This window comes from Mytilus edulis, chromosome 12, assembly GCF_963676685.1.
Source record: "Mytilus edulis chromosome 12, xbMytEdul2.2, whole genome shotgun sequence".
Lineage (NCBI taxonomy): Eukaryota > Metazoa > Mollusca > Bivalvia > Mytilida > Mytilidae > Mytilus > Mytilus edulis.
The window spans coordinates 6,866,553-6,894,197 of record NC_092355.1 but is presented as its reverse complement, the minus strand read 5'-3'; the positions used below and the strand labels follow the sequence as shown (position 1 = coordinate 6,894,197).

At 32.0% G+C, this 27,645-nt stretch overlaps 2 protein-coding genes across 2 annotated transcripts; both read right to left on the bottom strand.

The window, feature by feature from the left end:
* Nucleotides 1-7,611: 7,611 nt before the first annotated feature.
* LOC139498881 (fibrinogen-like protein A) lies at nt 7,612-27,310 on the bottom strand. The gene is made up of 9 exons (XM_071287469.1): nt 27,227-27,310; nt 23,198-23,263; nt 19,674-19,742; nt 18,612-18,683; nt 17,201-17,260; nt 16,615-16,763; nt 10,445-10,541; nt 9,427-9,591; nt 7,612-7,855 (listed from the first exon to the last, which is right to left on the bottom strand). The coding sequence occupies exons 1-9, from the start codon at nt 27,300-27,302 to the stop codon at nt 7,644-7,646; spliced, it is 966 nt and encodes a 321-aa protein (XP_071143570.1). The 5' UTR covers nt 27,303-27,310; the 3' UTR covers nt 7,612-7,643.
* Nucleotides 11,832-15,290, bottom strand: LOC139499596 (uncharacterized). The gene is made up of 2 exons (XM_071288348.1): nt 14,625-15,290; nt 11,832-12,918 (listed from the first exon to the last, which is right to left on the bottom strand). The coding sequence occupies exon 1, from the start codon at nt 15,239-15,241 to the stop codon at nt 14,648-14,650; it is 594 nt and encodes a 197-aa protein (XP_071144449.1). The 5' UTR covers nt 15,242-15,290; the 3' UTR covers nt 11,832-12,918; nt 14,625-14,647.
* Nucleotides 27,311-27,645: the final 335 nt, after the last annotated feature.

The following is a 27,645-nucleotide window of genomic DNA, read 5'->3' as shown; positions in this document are numbered from 1 at the left end:
GTTTTATAGCGCTAACCCTCTCACTTTGATGACAGTCTCATCAAATTCCGTTTTATTTACATTGATGCGTAAACTAAACAGACACAATAAATAAAATAGTCAAAATCCCAAAGTTGGTCGAAAACCGAGTCTTTTGTAAAATTAAGATTTAAAACAACTGTGGAATCTACGGAACATTGCGCGCAGGTTTCGATGATCTATATTTTCAAGTCAGAACGTGAATTTTTAATATATGATCCACACATGCAGTATATGATTCCGGTAGTTGAGGCATATGGTAGTTTGCTTTTTTCAATGAATTTGGTATACAAATTTACATTTAGGTTCTTCCTGATGCTAGTACACTGTCACACATTTTGTTCGACACAAATACCTCTTTCCTATTTAACGTAACGGTACCCAAATTGCACCTATTTAGCAAAAATAGCAGCGGAAATTTTACAAGATATCCTAGAGACTAAACAATTTGAATTTTTATGATTTGATACTATACATGTCTTTCAAAATAGGTAAGTATATTTAGATATACACAAAACGTTCACAGTATTTATCAACAGATGAAGTGTTTACTGAAAAAGCAAAATGTACTGAAACGTCGCCATGCGACGTCATCAAAACGTCATCTTTTTTAAAATTAGCAAATACGATATGTTTCAAGTATTCATTTCTTAAAAAAAGAAGAGTAAGCATGGACATATATCCAATTGTTCAAAATATTAGAAAAAAAAATAAACAAAAGCTCTGTTATTCGACTTTTGACGATGCTAATTTAAGCATGGATGCAATTTGGGTACTCCTCATTACAGAATCATTGATGGTTTGGAGGTTAGTTCAGACCAATTTTTCAATGATTCCATATGAATTGAAATTCAAATTGGTGTACCGTTATATTAAAGAAGGATACGACTACAAAAAAATAACAAAATGGAAACTTTTGTCTTAATCATAAAAAAACGTAGTTGAAAAAACTGTCAAAATAGGTGCAAATTGGGTACCGTCACGTTAGTCATTGTTAAAGATATATATAACTCTTTTGGATTACAGATACTTAAAGGTGAAATGCAAAGGTTTTAAACATTTTTGTTTGTTTTATATTTCAATCAATTGATTAAAATAAATACTAAAAAAATATTGGAAGTGATTTGTGTGTCCTCGTCTTACTGATAAAACTGGTAACTTTTTGTTGACCGGGAAAAGTGCAACATGATTATCTCCCTTTGTTTGGAATCCTTTTGACGTCATTCGTGTCCATCCATTCGGAATATAAACAAACAGTGAAACACATGGAAACAATTACAATAAAATTGAAAATGGAAATGGGGAATGTGTCAAAGAGACAACAACCCAACCATAGAAAAAACAACAGCAGAAGGTCACCAACAGGTCTTCAATGTAGCGAGAAATTCTCGCACCCGGAGGCGTCCCTCAGCTGGTCCCGGCTAATATAAGTGCACCTCCTTTCGAGTGTGACTTGACAATTGGAAAACAGGATAAATGCCAGATGCGTGTTATCGAATTAAACAGTTGGAAACCCAAATCAAAACAGATGTTGAAAAGTAATGATCGAGTATCAAGAAGTTCAAAAAGTTGTTTCAAATTTAAACGCTACAGAAGTTGTTGGTCATTTCTGAAATTTGTGTAAATATAACTGTAACACTTTATAAATTTCATGCGTCTAAAGAGCTTTTCATGAACGCTCAAATCTACACACAAGTACAAATGTATTTTACAATATAAAATTGGGAATGGAAATGGGGAATGTGCCAAAGAGACAACAACCCGATCATAGAAAAAAACAACAGCAGAAGGTCACCAACAGGTCTTCAATGTAGCGAGAAATTCTCGCACCCGGAGGCGTCCCTCAGCTGGTCCCGGCTAAACAAATATATACTAGTTCAGTGATAATGAACGCCATACTAATTTCCAAATAGTACACAAGAAACTAAAATTAAAATAATACAAGACTAACAAAAGCCAGAGGCTCCGGACTTGGGACAGGCGCAAAAATGCGGCGGGGTTAAACATGTTTATGAGATCTCAACCCTCCCCCTATACCTCTAGCCAATACAGAAAAGTAAACGCATAACAATACTCACATTTAAAATTCAATTCAAGAGAAGTCCGAGTCTGATGTCAGAAGATGTAACCAAAGAAAATAAACAAAATGACAATAAAACATAAATAACAATAGACTACTAGCAGTTAACTGACATGCCAGCTCCAGACTTCAATAAAACTGATTGAAAGATTATGATTTCATCATATGAATATCAGGCACAATCCCTCCCGTTAGGGGTATAGTATCATACCATCATAACATATATGAGAAGAACATAACCCGTGTCATGCCAATAACTGTTTTTTTAATAAATGTGTTTAGTTCCGATGCAAAGACCCTATAAGTGAATCAATATTAACGCCAAAATATGCAGTCTTTAATGACCTGACAACAGTATCGTAACTATATCCCTTTTTAATAAGTCTATTTAAGGGTTTTGTTAGTTTCTGAGGTGAATACTGACATTTTTGTGCTTTATAAAGAATATTTCCATAAAACTATTAACTATGGATTATCGATAGAAATAATGCACATATTAGATTTGATCAAACTAACTTCTACGATCTATAGTAAAAAATTAAATGTAGTAGACTATTTACACTCGTCTGATGATTGTGTTTAAGTCATTGTCCGTTTGTTGGTGATATATCATCATCTGGTACATATATATAACGTGGTAAGATCGTAGAATGATCGTGACAAGACTGTGCTATAATCGCAGAAGAAGCGTGATAAGGTCGTGTTGTAATCGAATACATCGTGGTATGGTCTTAGTGAGAACGTGGTGAGCGCAGTAAGATCGTGATAATCGTACTAAGGTCGGAGAACAAGCGTGGTGAGAACGTGGTATTATCGTTACGAGATCGTTGTAGAAGCGTGACGAGGACGAAGTAGCGTCGTGAAACATCGAAAATCTAGATATTCATGCCGCTCATACCTCACCACGATATGAGTTTATTTTAGATCGCAGACTATCTTTTAAGTTTGGGTTTGCAATTTGCAGGGGTCTCGACTAGTGTTTCGTGTTTGGTTATTTCAACCATGGGTGAGTGGGTGGTAGGTTTCGGGCCTTTCCCTCTTCCAATATATATTTATCTTTCATGTGTTTCCATTCTTGTCTCGTCGTCTTGGACGTGTGGGATGAATTCTATATAATAAAGACTGCTACTGGTACAAGTTTTGAAAAATATTGTATATTAACTGCGTTCGTACAACGATTTATTAACTCCTTATTTAATTTCGAAAATTCAGCCACTGTAGTATTTTGTGTGTTTAGTTTTTTTTTAATTTCTTCTCGTTTATTTTTATTATTATTGACGTTCTACTCGTGCATGTTATTGGATGATATGAATAAAGTGAAATAACAGATGTACTGAACTGCAAGGAAAATTCAAAATCTTTCGCACTTCAAATGAATGCCCAAAAACTGTCATATTCCTGACTAGATGAACTGTGTCTTTCATTCTACAAATGTTCATCTTGTGAGGAATGCTAACTGTCAGAATTTATAAAGCATACTACTTTAGAGCACAATAGCGGATTGCAGGGGTTAGGTCGTAAAGGTAGTTCTCCTCACTTTGATTTGAAGACAGATTTACTTTCAGTATAAATAAAGGCAAAAGTAGTAAACCGCTTTTCGAAATTCATTAAATCGAATGAGAAAAAAAAAACAAATCCAGGTTATAAACTAAAACTGAGGGAAACACATCAAATATAAGAGAAAACACCGACACAACAGAACACAACACTAAAATGCAACCAACACACACAGTAACGAACTATAATATAACAATGACCATTTGCCTGGCTTCGTACAAGACATTTTAAGAAAAAAATGGTGGGTTGAACTTGGTTTTGTGGCTAGCCAAACCTTCCGATTTTATGGCAATGTTAAGTATAACACTAAAATAAGGGTAGTTTGAAAACAAAACATTAAAAAAGAGAGATAATTTCAACTCCCCAAATGTAAACTTTCCATTTCTATGTAGCAACATTATTGCAACGCCTGCATACGGAGTATTTATCTAAAAATTGATACGATATTCCTGGGCTTGTATTTCCTATCATGGTTTCCTTGATAGAGGGTTGCTGCTAACAAGGAAGCTATTAAACTAAGAGTTCCAAATGTTGAAGTTGGAATCATCCCTTTGTAAATTTTATGGACGCCATCACGAGTTAGTTTATTGCCGATTTATGAGTTTGAATGTGTTTTTGTAAATGTGTAGCTATGGTTTGATGCAACCGTAATTTTTTCTATGGATTTCTATGTTGGATAACGGTTGCTATTTTGGTAGTCATACACATGCCCTTTATGGTTTAATCAGTTGAAAAGCTTCTTATATTCTTAAGTTAGCTATCAAGCGAAACATAAACTAGGAATCAAAATATTGAACACATGCTTGTTTTGTTACGTTGACTTGCATATATTACAAAATCTGTCCGTTCAAAGGATATAATGCAATCACGATTTAAGATAGAAAGAAAAGTGCATGAAAGTGACGGACAAAATAATGCAATCATGTATTTTATGACATTATCTTTTAAGTCTTTTAAATGGTTATGATAAAAGCAACCAAACATTCTACTTCAATATTTTATTTGTATAGCTAATCTATTGGACCTTTCTAATCATCATTCTCGACTGGTTATACGTATGCGTATACCATCTCAGCTTTTGTTTTTTCATATTGGCATTCAATTCTGAATAACTACACTTATAGTACCACCATGCTCCAAAATTTGCAGCACAGTTTGAACTCCACGTATCATTATCTTGATCCTTTGTACTGAATTTCATGCCGTTATTTGGTCCCAGATAGTCGCCTGAAATTGGAAAAAAGCATTAGTTCTATTCTAGATTTTCATAATATTATTGCTTTTGCATTAACTTATAGTTTTATTGATTTCAAGAAAACACAGACATATGAATGTATTAATGAAATATAAGTTAAAAGCATATTTACAATAGAAAGACTAAATGAACATGTAATAACAATTCTTACAATTATAAAAAATAAATGACAATTCTAATTGTTATAAAGCATACTAAGTACTAGTAAATAAGACTTGTGATGAACAAAGCACACATTACAATTTACATAACATTAGCCGACTATATTGAATGGGTTTGGCTAAATAAATATGTAAATATGTAATAAAACGCGGTTTAACTTACGGTGGGGGATTAACAACTGAAACAGATCCCCGTTATATTTTTCACGCACTGATATCACGATAGGTACAGTGTTCGGCTGGGGTCGTTGTTGTTCGAGTGATTAGAGCGTGTTTCTTTGTTCTTGAGTGTTACAACTTTTTTCTAGTGAATATAATTAAAATTTCTTTTTACATGTTGGAGAGTAATTCATTTTTCCAAGTCTGTGATTTTTCGATAATAGTCCGTGTTTTATTTTTAGTGTGTCCTTGTTTTATCGATTGAAAAAAAAATTCTATGATTTAAAATGAAATATATATCAGTGCGTTTTCGTTTAAAAAAATTTGAAAAGGTTCAAATAAAGTACTTTCTAAAGCACAAAACAATGCATTAAACGAGTTTGATAATGATGTATTTACACGTAAATTTCATCCTTCATTTGTATTCAGATATCTTCATGTTAGTGAATTCGAACCGATACAGACTTAATTCAGTAAGGGATGTAAAATAATCTTTATATGAGCTCAGACATGTTGGACTGAGACGTACGTACAGAGTTATTAAAGTGGGTAAATGTGTATTATATTTACAGAAAATATATACTTAATGTTTCATATACGCAGCTGAGGGTCGTATACATTTTTAACACCAGTGTAAAATTCCGTACACACCTAACTTCATCGATATAACGAATTAATTTCTTATTTAACGTTTGATTTATATCTTTGTATTTTCACACTCAGTTGCACCTATAAGGTGCCGTTGCATGCGTGGCTTTTCTTACAATTTAAAAAAAATTGTTATGTTACGTAACACTGGTGATCAGAAAAAAAATTATATAGTAGTTAGTGATTTAATTTGTTTTTTCAGAATTGTTATCTTATGTATATTTCTTATTATAACTATGTACATGTTATTCAGTTTGCGAAAGAGCAGATATAGAAATATGCTCATTGAAGCTGTCAACTGTTGTACAAAGGATTGCTTAAGAAAGTTCGCTATTCAGTTTTCAAATAAATAGCTTTTCATGAATATATTGATAGGGGATTAATTAAAAATAAAAAAGCAAAAAATATATAGGGGTCAATGCGCTTGTTTTCGAGATATTAACCATTGAAATTTTGGCGGGAAAATGTTCTCTCATGATATTTCATAGCATTGACAGGTTAAAGTTCTCAAAAGCTATTAACACATAAATAGATTTAAATAGATAAAGATTTTATAAAATTTTTACAAATTGCTTATAATTATACATGCAAAAGATTTATAAAAAGAACAATAGGATTAATGGGCAAAAAATGTGAAGGCATTCAAGAGGACAAAACCAGAAGATTACGAAAATCTGCCAAAATTCCAAAACATGAAAAGCGAACATCCTTAAGTTGAAAGTATGTTCCATTGCACTATTTTGTTCAGATAAAATAAGAATCTGTTAGAACCTTTATTTGTTTGAATTTGTTTATAGTGGTTGTTATGCTTACTTGTTCTGCTGTCTGATTAAATGAAATGATCCGTAGGGTAGATGTCGGTGTATAATATTCTAGAAAACAGGTAAAATCACAAAAATACTGAACTTAGAGGAAAATCAATTCGGAAAGTCCATAATCACATGGCAAAATCAAATAACAAAACGCATCAAAAACGAATGGACAAGAACTGTCATATTCCTGATCTGCTTGGTACAGGCATTTTTAAATGTATAAAATGGTGGATTAAGGTAGATGGGGTGTCTAAATTATAATCCATAGAATTTTTTAATAATTTGCCAAAATATAGTTTAAATTATGCTGTTTAAAAAAAAGTAATAAAAAGAATGGGTCACCGGGCTTATTTTCATGCTACATGGTGATTAAAATTGACAAATTTTGTATAGATTATGCATTGAAAACCCAATTTTCTGCAATAAAGCGTAAACTACACCATATAATTTTGAGATAACATATGAGAAGATAGCTTTCATAGTATGCTTTCAGTTAAGAAAAAGAAAAAAGGGGGTCACCGGACCCATTTTCTTGCAACATAATAAAATAGAGAAATTCCTAACACATTCTATTGTAAACGTACCTCAATCTGAATTATCTGCCCTTGTATTTGAGTTGCCTCCCTTTATGTGGCAAAGTTGAAAAAAATTTGATCAAACAAAAGTTTTCTGTTTTTTATAAAATACAATCATAAATATGATAAAACATGTCATTTTCTATATAGAAGTGGAAGTTCTTACACATGAATTACCTACTACTCTAAAAATTTGCACATTCTATTAAAGATCTAGAACTTATTTTCTGGTATTTCCAAATCCAAGATGGAGGAAGACACCCTATCTACCTTAAACCTGGTTTTATAGCGCTAACCCTCTCACTTTGATTACGTCTTAGTGTTTTGGATTAAAAACAACCAAACATTCTACTTCAAGTTTTTATTTTTATACTTAATCTATTTGACCTTTCTAACCATCATGCTCGACTGATTATAAATTCGACCGCCCCATCTTAACTTTTGCTTTTTCAAACTGGCGTTTAATTCTGAAGTACTACAATAATAGTACCACCATGCTCCATTATTTACAGCACAGTTTGAACCCCACGTATCATTATCTTGATCCTTTGTACTGAATTTCATGCCGTTATTTGCTCCCAGATAGTCCCCTGAAATTTGGAAAAATAGAATTAGTTCTATTTTATATTTGCATAATAATATTGCTGTTGCATTAACTTATTATTTTATTGATTTCAAGATAAATCGCAAACACACAGATATATGAATGTATTAATCAGAAAAAAAGACTATAGAAAGACTAAATAAACATGCGGTAAAAATTCTTACAATTATAAAAATGAACGACCATTTTAATTGTTATAAAGCATTCTAAGTACTAGTAAAACCACTAGTCTTGTTTGTATTTGTCTTAATTTTAATGTATGCTACTGTAGCCTAGGTATTTGAGCATATTTGAGACAGAGGTGGTATTGATATATCTATTACATGTATAACGGAGAGCACTTTGTAGGACCACCTCAAAAGCTATCAAAACATGAATAGATTTAAATAGATAAAGATTTTATAAGATTTTTACAAATTGCTTATCATTATACATGCAAAAGATTTATAAAAAGAACAATAGGATCAAAGGGCAAAAAATGTGAAGGCATTCAAGAGGACAAAACCAGATTTCGAAAATCTGCCAAAATTCCAAAACATGACAAGCGAACATCGTTAAGTTAAAAGTATGTCCCATTGCACTATTTTGTGCAGATAAAATAAGAATCTGTTAGAACCTTTATTTGTTTGAATTTGTTTATAGTGGTTGTTATGCTTACTTGTTCTGCTGTCTGATTAAATGAGGTGATCTGTAGGGTAGATGTCGGTGTATAATCTTCTAGAAAACCACTAGTCTTGTTAGTATTTGTCTTAATTGCAATGTATGCTACTGTAGCCTAGGTATTTGAGCATATTTGAGACAGAGCTGGTATTGTGATATCTATTACATGTATAGCGGGCAGCTCTTTGTAGGACCACCTCAATTTATTGATTTGATTTTTGTTGTTAGGGTCCAATACACAGAAGCTATACTCAAGTCTAACTAACGACATATATGGCCTTTCTTTTTTACACCATCAACTTTGCTTTGTATTTTCAAATATTTTCTATTAATTGTGTTTTAAATGTAGAAAATTTGAAAAACTATTATTAAGGGAATGATTGAAAATATTTTTGGGAAATTTGGGGAATTTTTTTTATGCCCTGGTGAACAATGATGGGATATTATTTATATCCAGGTATTTAACCAATCAGATTGTAAGATTCTTGCTTCTTAAGAAATGATGTTTATCATTTTAGAAATTGAAATCTAGAAGAATATTCAATTGCAAATGTGAAGAGGAGTCTGATCAAACGTATGTTATGTCTGGTCACACAGTCATTAAGCACCAACATAGCGAAAAAGGTGAACGCATATTATATGGGGTTCGTGTTGTTTATTCTTTAGTTTTCTATGTTGTGTCGTGTGTGCTGTTGTTTGTTTGTCTTTTTCATTTTTAGCCATGGCGTTGTCAGTTTGTTTTAGATTTATGAGTTTGACTGTCCCTTTGGTATCTTTCGTCCCTCTTTTATATAAATATTTATTATAAGTGTAATAAGTGTACCGATAAGTAAAATTAACTATTAATCACATTAACTGAAAGTTTTTGACGAATCGACTATTTTAAAGCTACTGTACCTGCAGTTCCATGGTAACCACCAACACTAATTCTATATTTTGTTTTTGCATCCCCAACAGAAAATTTGCTGTAAACTGCAAACGTCTTCTTGTTATTTGTTTTTACCAAATCTATTCTCAGTTCATACGTGCCCTTCATGGTTATGTAATTCAGATACTTATTGCCTGAAACGTTATTTTGAAAAAATGCTTCACTATACAATTATGTCAACAAAACCATTCGACATTCTATTTGTTTTGGTTATATTTTGGTTATAATAGCTTAAAACAAAGTCTACAATAACTCTGTTTTCAAATTGGAGTTCGACCCTGTTCCAGTTGGGCTCATGTTCTCTAGTTTTTCCTTTTCTGTATAGAGCTTTTGAATATTGTTGCTGTTGGTATTTTAAGTTATGGTGATTTCTATTTTCTTCCCACTTTTTTTGTCAAAATATTCAGTTATTTTTTTCATTTTTAAATTAATCATAAATTTATGCTCCAAAGACTTTATCCTGTGCATTCCAGACACTGAACATCATTCAAGCATTTTTAATTTTTTTAATTTAATGTAGTACAAATGTTTTTTTTTGCCTAACGATACGTATCGTTAGGCAAAAAAAAACAACCAACATTTGTACTATATTGTATTGTATTGTATAATTGTATTAAACCGGAAGTAAACCATGGGCCAATGACCCATACGGCTTTTTCCGTATCAGCCTCCGAAAAGTAATAATAACTTATTATATATTGATTTATATCGACAGGGCAACACATTCAGTAAGAAATTAATATCTGTATATGATATGATACCATTATCATTATGTCATGACGTTTATTTCATTGATATAATCCTAGTTAGGACATAATTGTAACCGTATACATAAAAAGAAACATAAGTCTTCTCACCTACAGTGACAAACAAAAAGTTTGATTCTGTTTTGAATAAAAAAGGATATAAGAAGTTTTAATTTATATCCGAACTATTGATTCTCTCCAAGTGAAGGACATACATATTTGCAATGTGAAAAATCTTTACCCAGCCAAAACTCCTTACTAACATCACCAAAGCCATCTTCAAAATCTTTCCAATGCTTTTCAAAGTCAGTACTTCCATCAATTCTTCTCTGAATAACCTATGACAAATTATGAAATATAAAACAGAAATTCTGTTTTTTTTTTTCATATCAAAAGCAAGTTTGAACAAATTGAAGTGAAGTCCTAAAGTGATTAGTATAATTTATGACATTGGCCACAACTAACGAGGCTACGTAATCAACACCTCAATAGGAACAAAAGCCGTGAGGAGAATATACTTATATTTTTTTTAAGAACTTAATCCTTGGTGCTAGCCATGAAAGAAAGCCTGGATATGACGCAATCAAAGTACAGTCAACAACAAAAAACTATATTGATTGTTTTTCATGTTTTTAATCTAGCAATAAAACAAATTGTTTCATGGCCATAATCTCGTCTGCGTTCCTTGTTTATTGTATTATCGAAAACAATTTTACACAATATTTTCTTTTGCAATGAACCCTTTTTGTAGAGGAGTAATTTTTGAATGGCCTTTTTGGTATCTTTTCACTTTTATATACCCATTGTCATCCAAACGATACGCGAGGTTGAATCATTCCTTTATTGGGTATGTTTGAAGAATAGATAGCTTAAAATGAATTGTATTAAAACAGGAAAAACACACTGCTCATATTAATTTTGCCGATGGAAAATGTAAAATTACTTTCAAGAAAATCGCATAATTTATGAACTGTAATTGTACAATTAAATGAGACTTACCTTAAGTCGAAATTTGATTGTAATTTTGTTGAACCTATTTATGCTGAGAGTTAACATGAGATGCGCACGCAGATCGTAGAGGTCACTTTTCAGAGAATGTAACAGAGCACATAAGCACATGATACACCGAAAGAAAACTGGGTGGGAATACGAGTGATAGGGAGGGCATGTTAACTCTCAGCATAAATAGGTTCAACAAAATTACAATCAAATTTCGACTTAAGGTAAGTCTCATTTAATTGTACAATTTTATTGAACCTATATGCTGAGAGTACCATGAGATTTCAGAGATATGTGATCTGTTACTCAAGTTCATTTACAGCCTTATCAATCATGATTTATTATAGGCTTAAAAAACACAAGATGTTGTATCAACTTTGTATTCTATCAAAGTACAAAAGTAAATTAAATCAAACCACATTGACATATAATGCACGTTATGCTAAATTTTAAAATGTCATTGATAGTAAATCTAACATATGCATTATCATACTTATGTTATACATGAGACTTATCAGCATTTGATAAAATATGACTTCTCAAAACCTTCACACTATAATTATCATTATAATTTTGTTTTGATACAGGTTTATCATAAAATTTTCTGAATGTTGATTCATTTGACCAACCTGCCGCTTTTAAAATTGTATCAATTGAAGTAGCACACCGTAGTGCTGCAGATGTACTTGCTGATCTAGTACTATGTGGTTTATATATAGTTATGTCTACACCAGCCGATTGCAATACAATTTTAACCCAACGTCCAAGCGTGTCTTTAGACACATGCGAGTATGGTTTTATACAGCTCAAAATTAACTTTTGAGTTTTCCGAAAACATGATGTTCTAGCTAAATACTCTTTTAGAACAGTTACAATACACAGACTTTTATCCTCAATAAAAGCTGGCAACTCTATTGGTTGTAAATGCCTCCCTGGCTTTGAACATTTTAATAAACTTCTCACATCTATATATATGTTACTATCTGTAACAGTGATATCATCTAAATCTAAGCTATGAATGGTTTGTAACCTTTGACCTGTTAACAATAATAACAGTGTAACTAGCTTATAGGTTAAAACACGCAAAGATAACATATAAACTGGTGATAATGTTTTCAAATATTTCAGCACTACTTCAACATCCCAGGTTCTTTGATATCTGGGTAATGATGGTTTCAGATTGAATATGCCTTTCAAAAATCGCTTAACCAATGGCCATTGTCCAACAGTTTTCTCTTGATTTACAGACATAAACGACGATAACATACTTCTGGCAGTATTAATAGCACTGTAACCTAAACCTATTTCATATAACGAAGTTAAAAATTCTAAAACATTTAACTCAGTGGCTTTAAATGAATTAATTTCCCGTTCACTGCAAAATAGCAACCATCTTTTGAAATATGTCCAATATTGTTGTCGAGTAGCTGGTTTCCAAGATGCAATGATGATTTCGGAAGATTCCTTTGATAATCCATAATTTTGCAAGATTTCCCCGATATCCTGAAAACTGCTAATCGCAATTTCACCAAATGATGCTCCTTTGTTGGAGTCTGGGGTTGATACAGAAGATTTTTTCGATTGTTTATGATGAATGACTGTGCCACAATCCGATGAAGTATTTGTGGAAACCAATTCTGAGTGTTCCACAATGGTGCCACTAATGTCATGTCTGCTTGATCCTGGTCCACCTTTTGCAATATCTTCCCAATCAGACTGAAAGGTGAAAAGCAATAACAATTAATATTTCTCCATTTTACAGAAAATGCATCTACTGCTTCAGCATATTTATCAGGCAAATAAGAGAAATAACGTGGTAATTGATGATTAAATTTAGATGCAAATAAATCCACATCATGTGGTCCAAATAAACAATCAATAATATTAAAAACATCATCATGCAATTTCCACTCAATATCCACATTTATTGATCTTGATAGCCTATCTGCTTCTATATTAGCAACTCCTGGCAAATGACAAGCAGTAACCCAAATTTTCCTTTGTATACACCAAATCCACAATTCCTTTGTCAAATTGTTTAACTTTACAATGCGGCCACCCATTTTATTAATGTAATTCACTGCGACCATGTTATCTAAATACACTTTTACATGAACGTTGTTTCTTGACGAACAAAACCAAATTAAAGCTAAATATGCTGCCTTAAGCTCTAGAAAATTAATATGGTTTTTCTGTTCTTCATTTGACCAAAACCCTTTGGTTTTGAACAATGTATCTTGCACAACTGCACCCCAACCAGTGTTTGAACTATCAGTGTTAAGAATAAATTGCGGATCTGTTAAAGTCATTGGCTTGAAACTACTATTTATATTATTAACCCACCAATTTAAATCTGAAATATTTCCATCTGACAAAGTCATTTTTGCATCAAAATTTCCATAATTTTGTTTTAACAATAAATCTTTTGTAATTTCTAAAGACTTTATGTATAATGGTGCATACTGTACACCTGGTTCCGTTGCTACTAATTTTCCAATAACTTGTGCAAACTCTCTTATCGTAATCTCTTTCTTGAGAATTAACCGACTACATAATTTAATTATATTGTCTGCCTTTTCTGTTGTTACTCTAATACACATTGTTATTGAATTAATTACAAAACCCAAAAATACAATAATTTGAGTAGGTTGAAGTACAGATTTATCTGGGTGTATGGTAAACCCAAGATGATCTAATAATTGTACTGTGTCAATTATATTACTTTGACATCCAGAAAAGGTTTTGCTCACAAGTAAACTATCATCAATATATGGTGTGTTGCAATGTCCTTTACTTCTCAGTTTGGAAAATACAACTTTTAAAATTTTTGTGAAAATTCGCGGTGCTGTTGTTAATCCATTTGGCAAACAAGTGTATTCATACAGAACTTCATTCCAATAAAATCTAAGATATTTCCTATCTTTTTCATTGATGCTAACAGAATAATATGCATCTTTTAAATCAACAGAACCAAACCAGCAATCTTGTGTAATATTTGTTATTGCTGTTTTAAAAGTTTCCATTTTAAAATGTATTTGTTCAATATCAAGGTTTAACTGCTTTAAATTTAAAATTACTCGATAAGTACCATCTTTTTTGGGTCTCACAAAAATATTTGAAACATACTGATCCTTAATTGGAGTAACAGGTTGAATAATTGTTTTTGAAATAAACTTATCTATTTCAGTTTGTACATATTCATTTTCTTCACTGCTGAATACAAGTGGGTATGGCATAATAAGCTGTGTAGGAATGTTTTCAAATTCTAACTGATAACCTTTAATAATATTTAAAATCCAATAGTCTGATGTTAATTCCTTCCATCGATGGAAAAACTTTGAAATTTTCCCCCCAATAAAATTATTAGGAAGATTTTGAATTGTTAATGCAGTTAAATCAATCAAGTGATCATTTGTACTTACACCACTTTCAGAAATAACATGATCTACTTTTTGTCTTTGTTTTTCTTCTTGTTGAAGGTCTTGCTGCGGTCTAAAAAACCATCATCATCATATTTTCTTGTTCTTTTGATTGGTTTTCCTCCATCAATTTGGCGTTTCCTTTTCCCAAACTTATGAGGAAATCCACGCCCTCCATGGCCATGATGGCTACGTCCCCTGTTAGAAGACTGATATGAGTTCTTGGGATTATCATATGTATAATTATGGTCCTTCCCAACTTTTTTGCACACACTATGCTCTGCATCTAGTTCTTTGATTTTTTCCTTAATATCATCCCCAAACAGCATGTCAGTGACTGGTGTGGTATCATCACATAGACCTTTATACTGGGTTTGAATGTCGTCTTTGATGAAACTCCTTCGCCTGAAGGTTATTTCACTATAACACGCTTGAAATAGCTGGTACGTATCTCTGCACGTGACTGCATATGCTTGCAGTTCCTCTCTGGACATTCCTTCTTTCTTTGAAGATTTTTCCACAAACATATCCATCATATACATCAATGGACACGCTGTTTTAGACAAGAGATTCTGTAATCGTTGTAATTTTATATCCACATCTTTATTTCGTAGTGACATTTGTTTCCAAATACCTACAATTATAATATAAATTTAGTAAATATATTCACTAAAAAAAAAATTATAGTGTGTATGTAAATGATTTTTACACAATATTCATACGTGTACACATTTCACATATTATTGCGAGTTTTTAATCATTTATAAAACTATTTTATTTATAATAAATTGATTTGCACACTTGATTTTTCAAAAAATATGAATTTTATTAAATTGCAATTTAATTGCATTTAAAATCCTCACCTATGTTGACTCGTGGAACTTTTAAACTGCTCACATTGGCAGGCTTATCATATTTCTTTGTGAGGTCTTTGTATTTTTCCTCATTGACTCGTGTCCTCAGTCCCTGGTTCATGTATGAGGCTAAACCAGGATTAATTTTTGGACCAGTCTTTTCGTCTGAACTAATGAAGTCTTTCATGGATTCCAAGACATTTTCATTTTCTGCCTTTTCAACATCCACTTCATTCTCAGAACATGCTTCATCATCGCTATCGTAACTTTCGTCACTCGAAATATCTGAATATAATTCAGACGGTGCAGATATGTTTTTAGTTTGATTATTGTTCATATCATTATCAAACAAACTGTCCAATTGCGATTGGTAATCATCCTTTTTAGGTTTATTTTTAACGACCTTTCTTGGTCCGGCCATTGTTGCCGATTGTCTAGGGTTTACCTTTGTTGAACTTTGTATAGGATCAGTTTTAGAATTCTGATTTTTCATCAAAGTTTGGATATACAATTGATTTTGCAGTAGCATATTGTAAATATCAGGTATGACCACTTCCGGAGTGTGAGTGGCAGGAGCATTGCTTATGGCTCCTCCTCCAACATTAATGTTTTCAATGCTTGCTTGAAACCCACTGATATTGTTATCATAACCTGGCGAAATAAGTTGCCTGTGGTCATTCATAATGCTAAAAATATTGTCACTTTTGGAACTAGTCTTGGCCGTGCCAGACAGTTCTGATACCGAGTCAATGCTCGAATGTTCAGCCATTTCATTAACAAATGTTTGCTGACAACGTGACAAATTATCCATCACCAACTACATCGTAAGAATATTAATCCATCCAAAAACTATATCAAATCGTAAAGTTTGTATTCCAAATGTCACAATTATATTAAATTCCAGTTCAAAACAATTAAGATATCCATTATTTTCAAATAAACATAAGAGGGATAAATTCCACGACTTGACCTCATACGACCAAATACGCTAGTGACCTCTACGATCTGCGTGCGCATCTCATGGTACTCTCAGCATATAGGTTCAATAAAATACTGTTGATGAAAGGAGGAAAGAAGTAAAGACACTTTATTATATTGAATCAATTAACATTCAAAGGATACATCGATAATAAACCTACCGTCCATCCTCCTCCGTCGGTTTTCATATCACAGTAGACTTTGATTTTGTCGGACTTAGATTTTTGTGGATAAATAGAGTAAACTCCACTTCCTTTACGACTCCCTTTAAAACCACTACAGTCCATAACTCTTTTAGACTCACAAGTTCCTAAAGCGAAAACGTTTGATCTGTTACTATGGAATCAGATGAAAATGTCCATGTGAATCAACTAAACTTATCTTCTGAGGGATGTGTTTACTTTTCTCCAAATGATCCACAACACAAAATATATACAGTTACAAGTTTTGTAGAAAGAAATAAAGAAAATAACTGACGTTTTTGACAGAACGAAAAATGACATCACGGTTCCTTATTTCATTTATGAACAAACATTCCTTTCACTGACATGTATTGAAAATGTTATTGAATATTTTGAAGTTTACAAAAATGCTCAAAGTACTTAAATTGATGTTGTAAACATGATACTGTTTTATGCGTTGTTTCTTTTGATTCTATATAGCAACGTCTAAATAGTCCAATTAGTCATATTTGTGATTTTTCTAGATAAAAAGTGTAAGCTGACTAAAAATACCATTCGAACTTACTTCCTACGTCTCTCTTCAATAGCTTTGCTATTCTCAAAACGTCAAGTTGGCCTTTGGATTCTGAAAGACAAAATTTAGGATCACTGATAACGAACTTAATAATATTTAGAGCTTGAAATCAACAGGCTAGGTACATTGGACTTTTTTTTTTCAGTAATACGGTATTTAATTTGGTTTTAATTAATTGCTTTCTTCAGTTTGGTTCTATGGCTTGTTCCTTAATATCTCTGTCAATATAATGGAATTTGATGCGAGTGTCATACAGGTCAGAAGTTTAGCTAGCTATAAAACCAGGGTTTAATCCATAAGAAAATAACTGTACAAAGTCGGGAATATATATGACGGTGGATATCAATTCGTTTGATGTGTTTCGGCTTTTGATATTTCCAACTGATTAACATGATTGTGGACTATTCGGTGTTCTGGAATTTTGTGATTTGATTTTTTTTTCGTTTTTATTCAGGAATACTATTAAAAGAATTTATGCTGAGACAGATTTTTGTTTGAAATAAAGGAAACATTAGTATACCGCTGTTCGAAAGTCATAAATGGATTGAGAGAAAAAAAATCCGGCTTACAAACTAAAACTGAGGGAAACATATTAACTATAAGGAAAACAAAGAAACAACAGAAACCCTTAAGGTGGTACCTAACACTACAGGGAGATAACTCTGTAAAATCAGCTACACGTTTTAATTACGTTGTGTTGTTAAGGGAGTATTAAGCTTCTCAATGATCAAAATAAGTGTTTGTCAAACTGCTATATAACCAGTGTAATTTTTCTGATAAAACGGTTTGTTCAAATTTTTTGAAATTTTTATATTTTTGTAAAAGGGTCAAAGTAATTACTTTGTCAAAATTTTAAGAAAATTAAACGACCCAAATTAATTTTAGCTAAAGTGTTGGGTACCACCTTAAGTGCAACAAAAAAAAAAAAAAAAAAAAAAAAAACACACGACAATATAGCACACTCAGGAAGAAACTATAAAGTATAGCAATATAACACTCAAAGAACAACATTGCATGACAGGACTACAGTACAAATAAATGCAAGAACATTCAGGACGGTGAAATATACAAATAAGAAATAAATACACAATGATAAATTTTGACATCCTAATAGTCAAAGATACCAGGCTTATAATTGAACACGCCAGACGTGCCTTACATCTACACAAGACTCATCAGTGACCTTTAGATCAAAATAGTCAGAAAGCAAAACAAGTATAAAGTTTAACAGCATTAATGACCCCAAAATTTCAAAAAGTTGTGCCAAATATGGCTAAGGTAATCTATACCTGGGATAAGAAAATCCTTAATATTTAGAATTATTTATACTTTTGCAATCAGTGAATTTACAAAAACACAATCAGTATGTACATTGATTATACTTTTAAGTAAGTATTCATACCTTCAACAACCCACTTGATTTCTTCTCTTAGTTGTCTCTTCTTTTTCACCACTTCTTTATAAATACCGATATCTAAAAAAAAGTATCTTATAGTTTTTTTCCAGTCAATTAATATTGAACAGATTTTTGTGATTCGCGTTTTACATGGTAAATATTTAACTAATTATAAATTCAAAAATGTTTTTAAGAGTTGTATCTCTATATTTTATTTTTCTGAAAATATGAAAAGCACGTTGTTGAACTTTGAAATACTCTTACTTGTCTTTAATATGCATCATTAAGGTGTCGAACAGCGTCGATATTTGGGGTAACTTCATAAAAGAGTACAGTCTTTTCTCTATATTGAATCAGTTTTTCTACATTTTTAAAAGTTAAATTGTCTTTAAAAATGATTTTTTATATGTTTTTAATTAATAAGATGTATTTTAGAGCAAAATCATAATATTATTTCTATTCAATAAACTTGTGAATAATAGTTAGGCTACATTGTAAAAATAAAGTTCAATTGTAGTTAAAGATATGAAATGTAAGAATGCAAATTTGATGAAATCGTTAGTCCTGGTTAAACATGTTAAAAAAATATATATCCTCATTTTTTTTATTTCTTATTTTGCGAATAATTTGTAATATTGTTTAGTATGTAAAAACATTTTTTCATAACAAAGTCAGTATAACATATATATTTTGATTTTGTTTCTTTCTGTTTTTTAGCACGTTTGACTGCTATGTAGCCTTTAATTGTCAGTCTTCTATTGTCTAGAGTTTCAATTGGCATTTGATGACCAACTGGTTCATGTCATAATCAGATAAGTGTGAAAGCAATTGCAATGCACATATATATAACCTTTCATGTCAGTGTTGAACTTTATCTATGTGAGTATATACATCTATGATGGATTTAATGAATTGTATATTAGCTAATGGATGATGTTTTTCTGAGTGTCGGTTGTGGACATATGTAAATGCTGTTTTATCTCAAGAAAGAAAACGCCAAATATCTTTAGCGTATATTACCTTGTTTTATCGCTGAAGTCAAAACCATAGTCGTAATGCTTTACTTACTGTTAATAATAGCTTGGGTTTCTTTCATCATATCTTTCAAGCTTTCTGCCGAGTTTTTCATGCATGCACCTAAAACGAGTTCAAACACAAAGCTGGTTATTTCCGTAATTTTGTCTCAGAGGAATATTGTTTTGGTTATCAAATACAAAAAGACTCTGAATGAATATACAAACAAGACATTAAGAGCAATATTAACTCTACTTTATTTTGTCATTTGATTTTGCCATGTCATTATTGGCTTTCCGATTGAATTTTCCTCGGAGTTCAGTATATTTTGTGATTTTACTTTTTATACAATGATAACATGTTTCATTTTGAGTTCGGAACATTGATTGTAAACATTATAATGAATAGTAAGGCCTTAGGATACTATAGATATGTTATAATTATAGAACGCCTGTATCATTTTATGTGAATATACTGTTACACGGATTCTTTTAAATAAAATTTCAAATCATACGTCAAGACGAAATAAAACTCATGATTAATACTCCTACGATCACGGCTGGTAATCTACACACGCAGAACATTTGGTTCTGCAATGAAAACCGTGAGAGGATTTTCCGGTTGTGCTTGAGTGGAGTAATTGTCACCGCTTCAAAAGGTATGTACATTTCTAAATCGCAATTTTCTTATTCGACTGATCAAATTATTGAAAATCGGAGAATGCTATGCTGTGGTGAATACTTTAACGAAGAGATACATGTATCATTTACTGTTGCACGTGGAGTTAAACTCCTACAAAATCAGTTGCCGCACGAAAATTTGCCTAAAAAAGTGACATTTAAATTTTAAAATGGTTCTAATTACAGACCCTCAAGTTTAAATTTACTTTTTATTCGGTCAATGGGTATGAATGTCGTTTTGGGCGGCGTGTACGCTGTCCAGTGTTGATCGACATCTTAATAAATATGAAAACCTCATATTTTCATTATGACATGCGTGAGGGGATCGGTTCTGATTGAGGACATCGTGAATGCGTGAGGGGACGTGAAATCATAATATTATATCCAAACTATGAGTATTTGAAAGTTGCCTTAATGTTTTAGATGCATGATTTTATTATTAGTTGTTATTGGCTTTGAACTAGCTTTTAGATAAATGCGAGTACTCTCAGATTTGTTCATTGTGTCTTTTTGTGTCGGGATGTATAAGTACCCGGCCACGTCCACTAATATTTTTGTCCATCTGATGAGTTAAGCCTTTTTCAACTGATTTTTTATAGTTCGTTCTTATGTTGTACTGGTATACCACTGTCCCAGGTTAGGGGGAGGGTTGGGATCCCGCTAACATGTTTAACCCCGACACATTATTTATGTATGTGCCTGTCCCAAGTCAGGAGCCTGTAATTAAGTGGTTGTCGTTTGTTTATGTGTTACATATTTGTTTTTCGTTCATTTTTTTACATAAATAAGGCCGTTTGTTTTCTGGTTTGAATTGTTTTACATTGTCTTATCGGGGCCTTTTATAGCTGACTATGCCGTATGGGCTTTGCTCATTGTTGAAGGCCGTACGGTGACCTATAGTTGTTAATGTCTGTGTCATTTTAGTCTTTTGTGGATAGTTGTCTCATTGGCAATCATACCACATCTTCTTTTTTATATTAATGTGGTCAGATTGTTCATGAAAAAACACATTTGTGTGCATAAACAAAAATTATGAGATAGAATTCTGAAATAACAACAAATGACCATGTTTTCTATTTATGAATAAAAGTCTAACCAATAAATTTCAAATATGTGTCCAAATTCGTGGATTTGGATAAAAAATCGGTATAGTTTACTACCACAATTTGATATTAATTATTATTGCAATTTTCATCTGATAAATGTTATATCAGTATTGCAAATCTAATCCTGAATTCTGTCTATCCTATTTTGGGGATATTGTTTAATAAATTCATATATTACGTCACTTTGTGCGTTTATGGTTTTTGCTAACTCGGCTGTGAATTTTTATGTGCTGATTTAGGTAATTTTATGTATCCGTTTTTATTGTGTACTTAGTCACCACTTCGATTTTATCATGTATATCTATTATATAGTCATTTTATAAAACATCACTAGCTGCAAAATTAGATTTATTCGAAATAACAAGGATGTTCTTATCTAGCCGTAGTAGACAAAACTTTTTGGAAATTTTGGTCCTCAATGAACTTGTCTTGGCTTTCGAACTTTTTTCATCTGAGCGTCACTGGTAAGCCTTGTGTTGACGAAACACTCGTCTGACGTACAAGTGTTTTTTAAACCTGGTACCTTTTGTAAGCTATAATTGGAGTGTTTCTCTGTTCTATATGTTCTATCATTTATTTGTATTGTAGTCCTGTCATGTAATGTTGTCTTTGACTGATATATTTACCATTGTCGTAGAAGTGGGAGGTTTGGCATGCCACAAAACCGGGTTCATCCAACCATTTTTTTTTCTTAAAATGTCCTGTGCCAAGTCCGGAAAATGGCCATTGTTAAATTGTAGTTCGTTTCTGTGTGTGTTAAAGTTTAATTTTGTGTTGCTGACATTGTGTCGTAGTTTTCCTCTTATATTTGATGTGTTTCCCTCAGTTTTAATTTGTAGTCCGAATTTGTTTTTTCTCAATCAACTTATGAATTTCGACAACGGTTTACTACTGTTGCCTTTATTGGAGAATTATTTGCAATTTATTGGTAAGACTGTTTATTCATATATAGAAAACTTTGTGATGTATTGTATAAATCAAAATATTCAACTAAATATCAAAATTTGTTTTTTCGCGATCCATTTTTTTAAAAATACGCAATACTGGGTCGATATGAAATGTTTCCACTTTTATTTGAAGCTAGAAACAAATCGTTGACAAAATTTTTCCTTTTATTGTTCGTAAAACCTATGTTCCCACAATGCATTTCAAAATTCTATCTCATTAATTTTGTTTATGCACACAAATGTGTTTTTTCATGAACAATCTGACCACATTAAGGCAACTTTCAAATACTCATAGTTTGGATATAATATTATGATTTCACGTCCCCTCACGCATTCACGATGTCCTCAATCAGAACCGATCCCCTCACGCATGTCATAATAAAAATATGAGGTTTTCATATTTATTTAGATGTCGATCAACACCGGACAGTGTACACGCCGCCCAAAACGACATTCATACCCATTGACCGAATAAAAAGTAAATTTAAACTTGAGGGTCTGTAATTAGAACCATTTTAAAATTTGAATGTCACTTTTTTAGGCAAATTCTCGTGCGGCAACTGATTTTGTAGGAGTTTAACTCCACGTACAACAGTAAATGATACATGTATCTTTTTGTTCAAGTATTCACCACAGCATAGCATTCTCCGATTTTCAATATTTTGATCAGACGAATAAGAAAATTGCGATTTAGAAATGTATATACCTTTCGAAGCGGTGACAATTACTCCACTCAAGCACAACCGGAAAATCCTCTCACGGTTTTCATTGCAGAACCAAATGTTCTGCGTGTGTAGATTACCAGCCGTGACGATGATTGGATTGAATTATGAAAAAAAGAATACCTTCCAAAATGCGCATTAGTTCATCTGTTTTTCCGTTGTTGTTTGAAATCTCTTTCTCTCGTAATCCTTAAATTGGAAGAAGCATATACACATTATTTCACCCTCATTGAAAATCAGCTAACTAGTGAAAATAGTAAATATAATACATAGTAAGCGGTTATTACATCGTAGCAGCATTGTGAATATAAAAGGAAGGAAACAACATAGACACACTGAAATCTGACACAATTGTTATATTCTATATTGGCTGTCCGTTTTAAAGGTAAGACATCAAGCCTTCCTAAACGAAAATGATAAACCGGCTGTATCTTTGAAATAAATCATACGTATCACCCACCAATTTCTGTTAAAATGTCTATGTACCAAGTAAGAAATATGACAGTTGTTATGTACAATCCGTGTCTATGTATGTTGGCGTTTGCTTTTGTTGCAGTTAAGTGTTTCTCTTTTCCTCTCATAGTTGATTTGTTTCCCTCAGTTTTAGTTTGTTACCCGGATGGGTATATGTTACTCGAATTACGACTATTGAACAACGGTACACTTTCATTGCCTTTATATACACAAATTTTAAGAATCTATTGTCAAAGTACAAGTACTGTTCCCGGTTTCATTTGGTATTTTGAACCCCAAAGATAATTTACCCCAGGTTCACCAGTCGAATCAAATGTTTTCATTCTAGATAATTATTAGAACATTGTACGCTATTTCAAATTTATTGTAGATTGAAAATCAGACATACAAAAGAGGGAGGTCAATTTTCCATGATAGGTTAAACAAATATCTCCTAAAGTATTTACCGACAAAATTTTATTTAAAATCTTTTAAAGCATTATAACTAGACCCTGTAGCTTGAATACTTTGATTATTTGAAATCCTGGTATATAAAGGGAGGTAAATTTGACATGGTAAAAGAAGGGACAGGGGTCAAATTAAGATGGATAATAAAAATAACCAACAGACATCGTTTCCAATATGTTGCAGATGTACCATATATTAATAAGAGTATTAAAACTATGAAAATTAGTTTCAAATAATTTTATTTTTGAAGTTTCATTGTATATAGGTTAAAGGGTTTAATTAACCATTGTCAAGGGGTCAAAATTCAATAAGTTAGCTAAGCAAAAGTTTCCATAAATCTTGATTAATTTTTACTGGAGGTGCATAACGTTTGGGTCTACACCAAGGCTAAGTAAAAATTTGAAACATCTTTTCCAGCTTTTTCAAATACATCACTACTGATTAAAGAACTATTATATGTAGAGGAGCTGACATTTATGAATTTTAGGTGTATTTTTAGGTGTTCAAAATACCATGGCCAGGTAGAACTTTTGGATCTTTAATAACAACATGTTATACACATAACATATTTGTATTATCATGTTAGAAAATGATCATCACTAAAATAGACTAAACTGTAATAATTTAGAGAGACAAATAAGAGATTACTTAGAAGTTATAAAGGTGATAAACAATGTCAATACATAGAATCTAACTTTCAAGACCATTGTATTATTTGTGAAGCTTATATGAAATATGTATCAACCACTTCTTGGTATCTTCCGTTGAACTTTTTAGAAAAACGACGAGATGTCCTATTGTGACACACCCCTAGTTTATTAACTTTCTGCTCAGACACTGGTGACGTTTTAACGGTCTGAGTAGCAGCTGCAAGCTCCTGAATACCAAATGAGTTGGGAAATGGTTATCCCATATGCTGGTTAAGTTACATTGCGTCTACGATAAACAATCCAAACTTATGAGCTTAGTCATTTTCACTTTCGATCATAAAGAGTTTTATTTTCATCGGTTAATTTCAAATGGATTTCTCAGTGGAACAAGGAAATGTAGTTTATGTTTGTTTTGCCTTTTATTTAATGCTTGTTTTTCGTTTCTTTTTTAATATATATCATTTGTTCACAAGTAGTTTACAAACGTTGTTATATTTTCTTCTTTAATTCGTGAATATCATTATAGAATATAAATTTTATGCCAAAAATTATCCGTATATAAACATAAACTGTTTGTCGCCACAAGATATCAACCAACGGCAACAATTTGAGGTTCACAATTGTAGCAAATTAAGAAATTCCGTTTGATTGAAGTAGTTGGCATCGTATTTTTTTAAAACTAATTTCTTAAGTCATCAACGAATATGTCATAAATAAGGCATTTGTAACTGCGTTAATGATACTGTTAGGGACTTCTCGAAATAGTGTTTTACATGTTTTAGTAAATGAAATTCAAAATTGATTTGAAATGCCATCAAATATACTTATCTTAAAAATGGAACTCTAAACGATGTAAAACATTTTTAGCAATTTTATCGGGTTCACTACTTGAGGCATTCAATAGATCTATCAGTGGGTAAATGTTTACTTTGTGCTATCATTTTTTCTTGATAACATTCTCAATCTTTTATCTTTCAATGTGAGTTATCAAGGAGAGTTCGTTAGATTTTTGGGTTCAGGGTGGAATTTTTCTAATATGTGATGTAGTGAAACAAACAATATCATTACATAACATGTAACAATTATTGAATATTTTCATCTTGACATTGAACGTTTTGAATTGGTCAGGTCATTGAAATATTGTTCAATCAAATATGCCTGCACATATCAAGTATATCTCCCATGATAGGTCATATTTCTTTTTTTGTCTGGATTTTGTTGAAGGAAAGTATTGCTAAACGTGAGTCTACTAAACAAAGTGTTTCACATGGTTATTTGAAATCATCTCATCGACCATTTAACGTACGCAATCATGATTTAATTGATCTTAATTTAATACTTGTATTTGGTTAATAGATGACCGCGAACATGTTCTAATTGACAGAATCACTATTACATTTTCTTCGATTATGACTTCATCGAAAGCGGCCTAGCACCAATGTTTACGTGCTGCTTTTAGTAACACGACTGTTTCAATTAAACGTATACGATTGGATTACCCTTACAGGTCTCATAGGAATTCCAAATTACGGATGTTGAAGTTGCCCGTCTTTAGTCTCTGTGAAAGGGTTTGGTTTTATCTTTTGTTGTTTGCCTTCCTGTTAATTATTGTATTTGATTGTTATTGTCTGTTTTTAGACATATTGTTTGATCCACTAGTTTCTACATAAGGAAAGTCCTTGCCAAGTCAGGAATATGACAGTTGCTTTCATTTCATTTAATGTGTTTGAGCTTTTAACATTGTCATTTGATAAATGATTTTAGGTTTTGAAGCTTCCTTGATGAGTTATTTTACTTTTCCCTCATTATAATTTACCTCTTTCGGTTTATAATTAGTACACAAGGTATTTACACATAAAACATAATTTAAATCATGCTAATAGGGACAAATCTATTTTTTTCAGCTGATGGTATTAACCCATGATGAGTCTGATGTAGACGAAACGCACGTCTGGCGTACTTAATTATAATCCTGGTACCTTTGATAACTATTTACACCACTGGGTCGATGCCACTGCTGGTGGACGTTTCGTCCCCGAGGATATCACCAGGCCAGTAGTCAACATTTCGGTGTTGACATGAATATCAATAATGTGGTCATTTTTATAAATTTCCTATTTACAAAACATTGAATTTTACGAAAAACTAAGGATTTTCTTATCCCAGGCATAGATTACCTTAGCCGTATTTGGCACCACTGTTTGGAATTTTGGATCCTGAATGCTCTTCAACTTTGTTCTTGTTTGGCTTTATAACTATTTTGATATGAGCGTCACTGATGAGTCCGATGTAGACGAAACGCGCGTCTGGCGTACTGAATTATAATCCTGGTACCTTTGATAAATATCAATTTACATCCTAATTCAATAATTAATTGTTTATGCCTATCCAGTCAAGAATGTGATACTTGTTTGTCATTCGGTCAGTTTGATAATATAATACAATGTTTGATTTTGATAGTTTTATGGACTTCACCCTTTTTAAACTTCATTTGGCGTTTGGTATTTTTTGTTATTAATTCTTTAATGATATTACAAAAAACAAATCTAAGCCAAATTATAAATAATAAAGACGACATTACCTCTTATGTTTTCCTCTTGATAACAGAACATGGTTGCCGCTAAACTGATAACGCACAGACCAAATAACATTGTCATGTTGACTACAAAATTTGGTTTACAAGACTGAATATATTTTTGTTATCATTTGTATACGTGGGATGCGTGTTAGTGAAATTAGATATGTATTATTTCTTTTATAAAACATATGTTACCATATAAAGTTATATTTGTAAAGATATACGAGTTAAAGCTTTTCCTTTAGATTCAAAATAATTTGAAATGAAAGAAATATATAATAGAAATTAAAAATAGTACGTATAGTTATCATTTTTAAAAAGATAAAGTCAGGAAAAGGGAATGAGCAAGTACGCAGCCACGCCCGATCAGAATGTAAAAATAGGACCACGCTCTCGACACTTTGTGAACCCCTGCAACAACT

Bases quoted from the DNA above. Each gene is read 5' to 3' on its own strand.
- LOC139498881 (XM_071287469.1), bottom strand. From the start codon at position 27,302: ATGACAATGTTATTTGGTCTGTGCGTTATCAGTTTAGCGGCAACCATG. The intron at 23,264-27,226 runs GTAATGTCGTCT...TTCCAATTTAAG, and splicing joins TCAAGAGGAAAACATAAGAG to GATTACGAGAGAAAGAGATT. The intron at 18,684-19,673 runs GTAAGTAAAGCA...ACTTTTTTTTAG, and splicing joins AACCCAAGCTATTATTAACA to ATATCGGTATTTATAAAGAA.
- LOC139499596 (XM_071288348.1), bottom strand. From the start codon at position 15,241: ATGTCACTACGAAATAAAGATGTGGATATAAAATTACAACGATTACAG.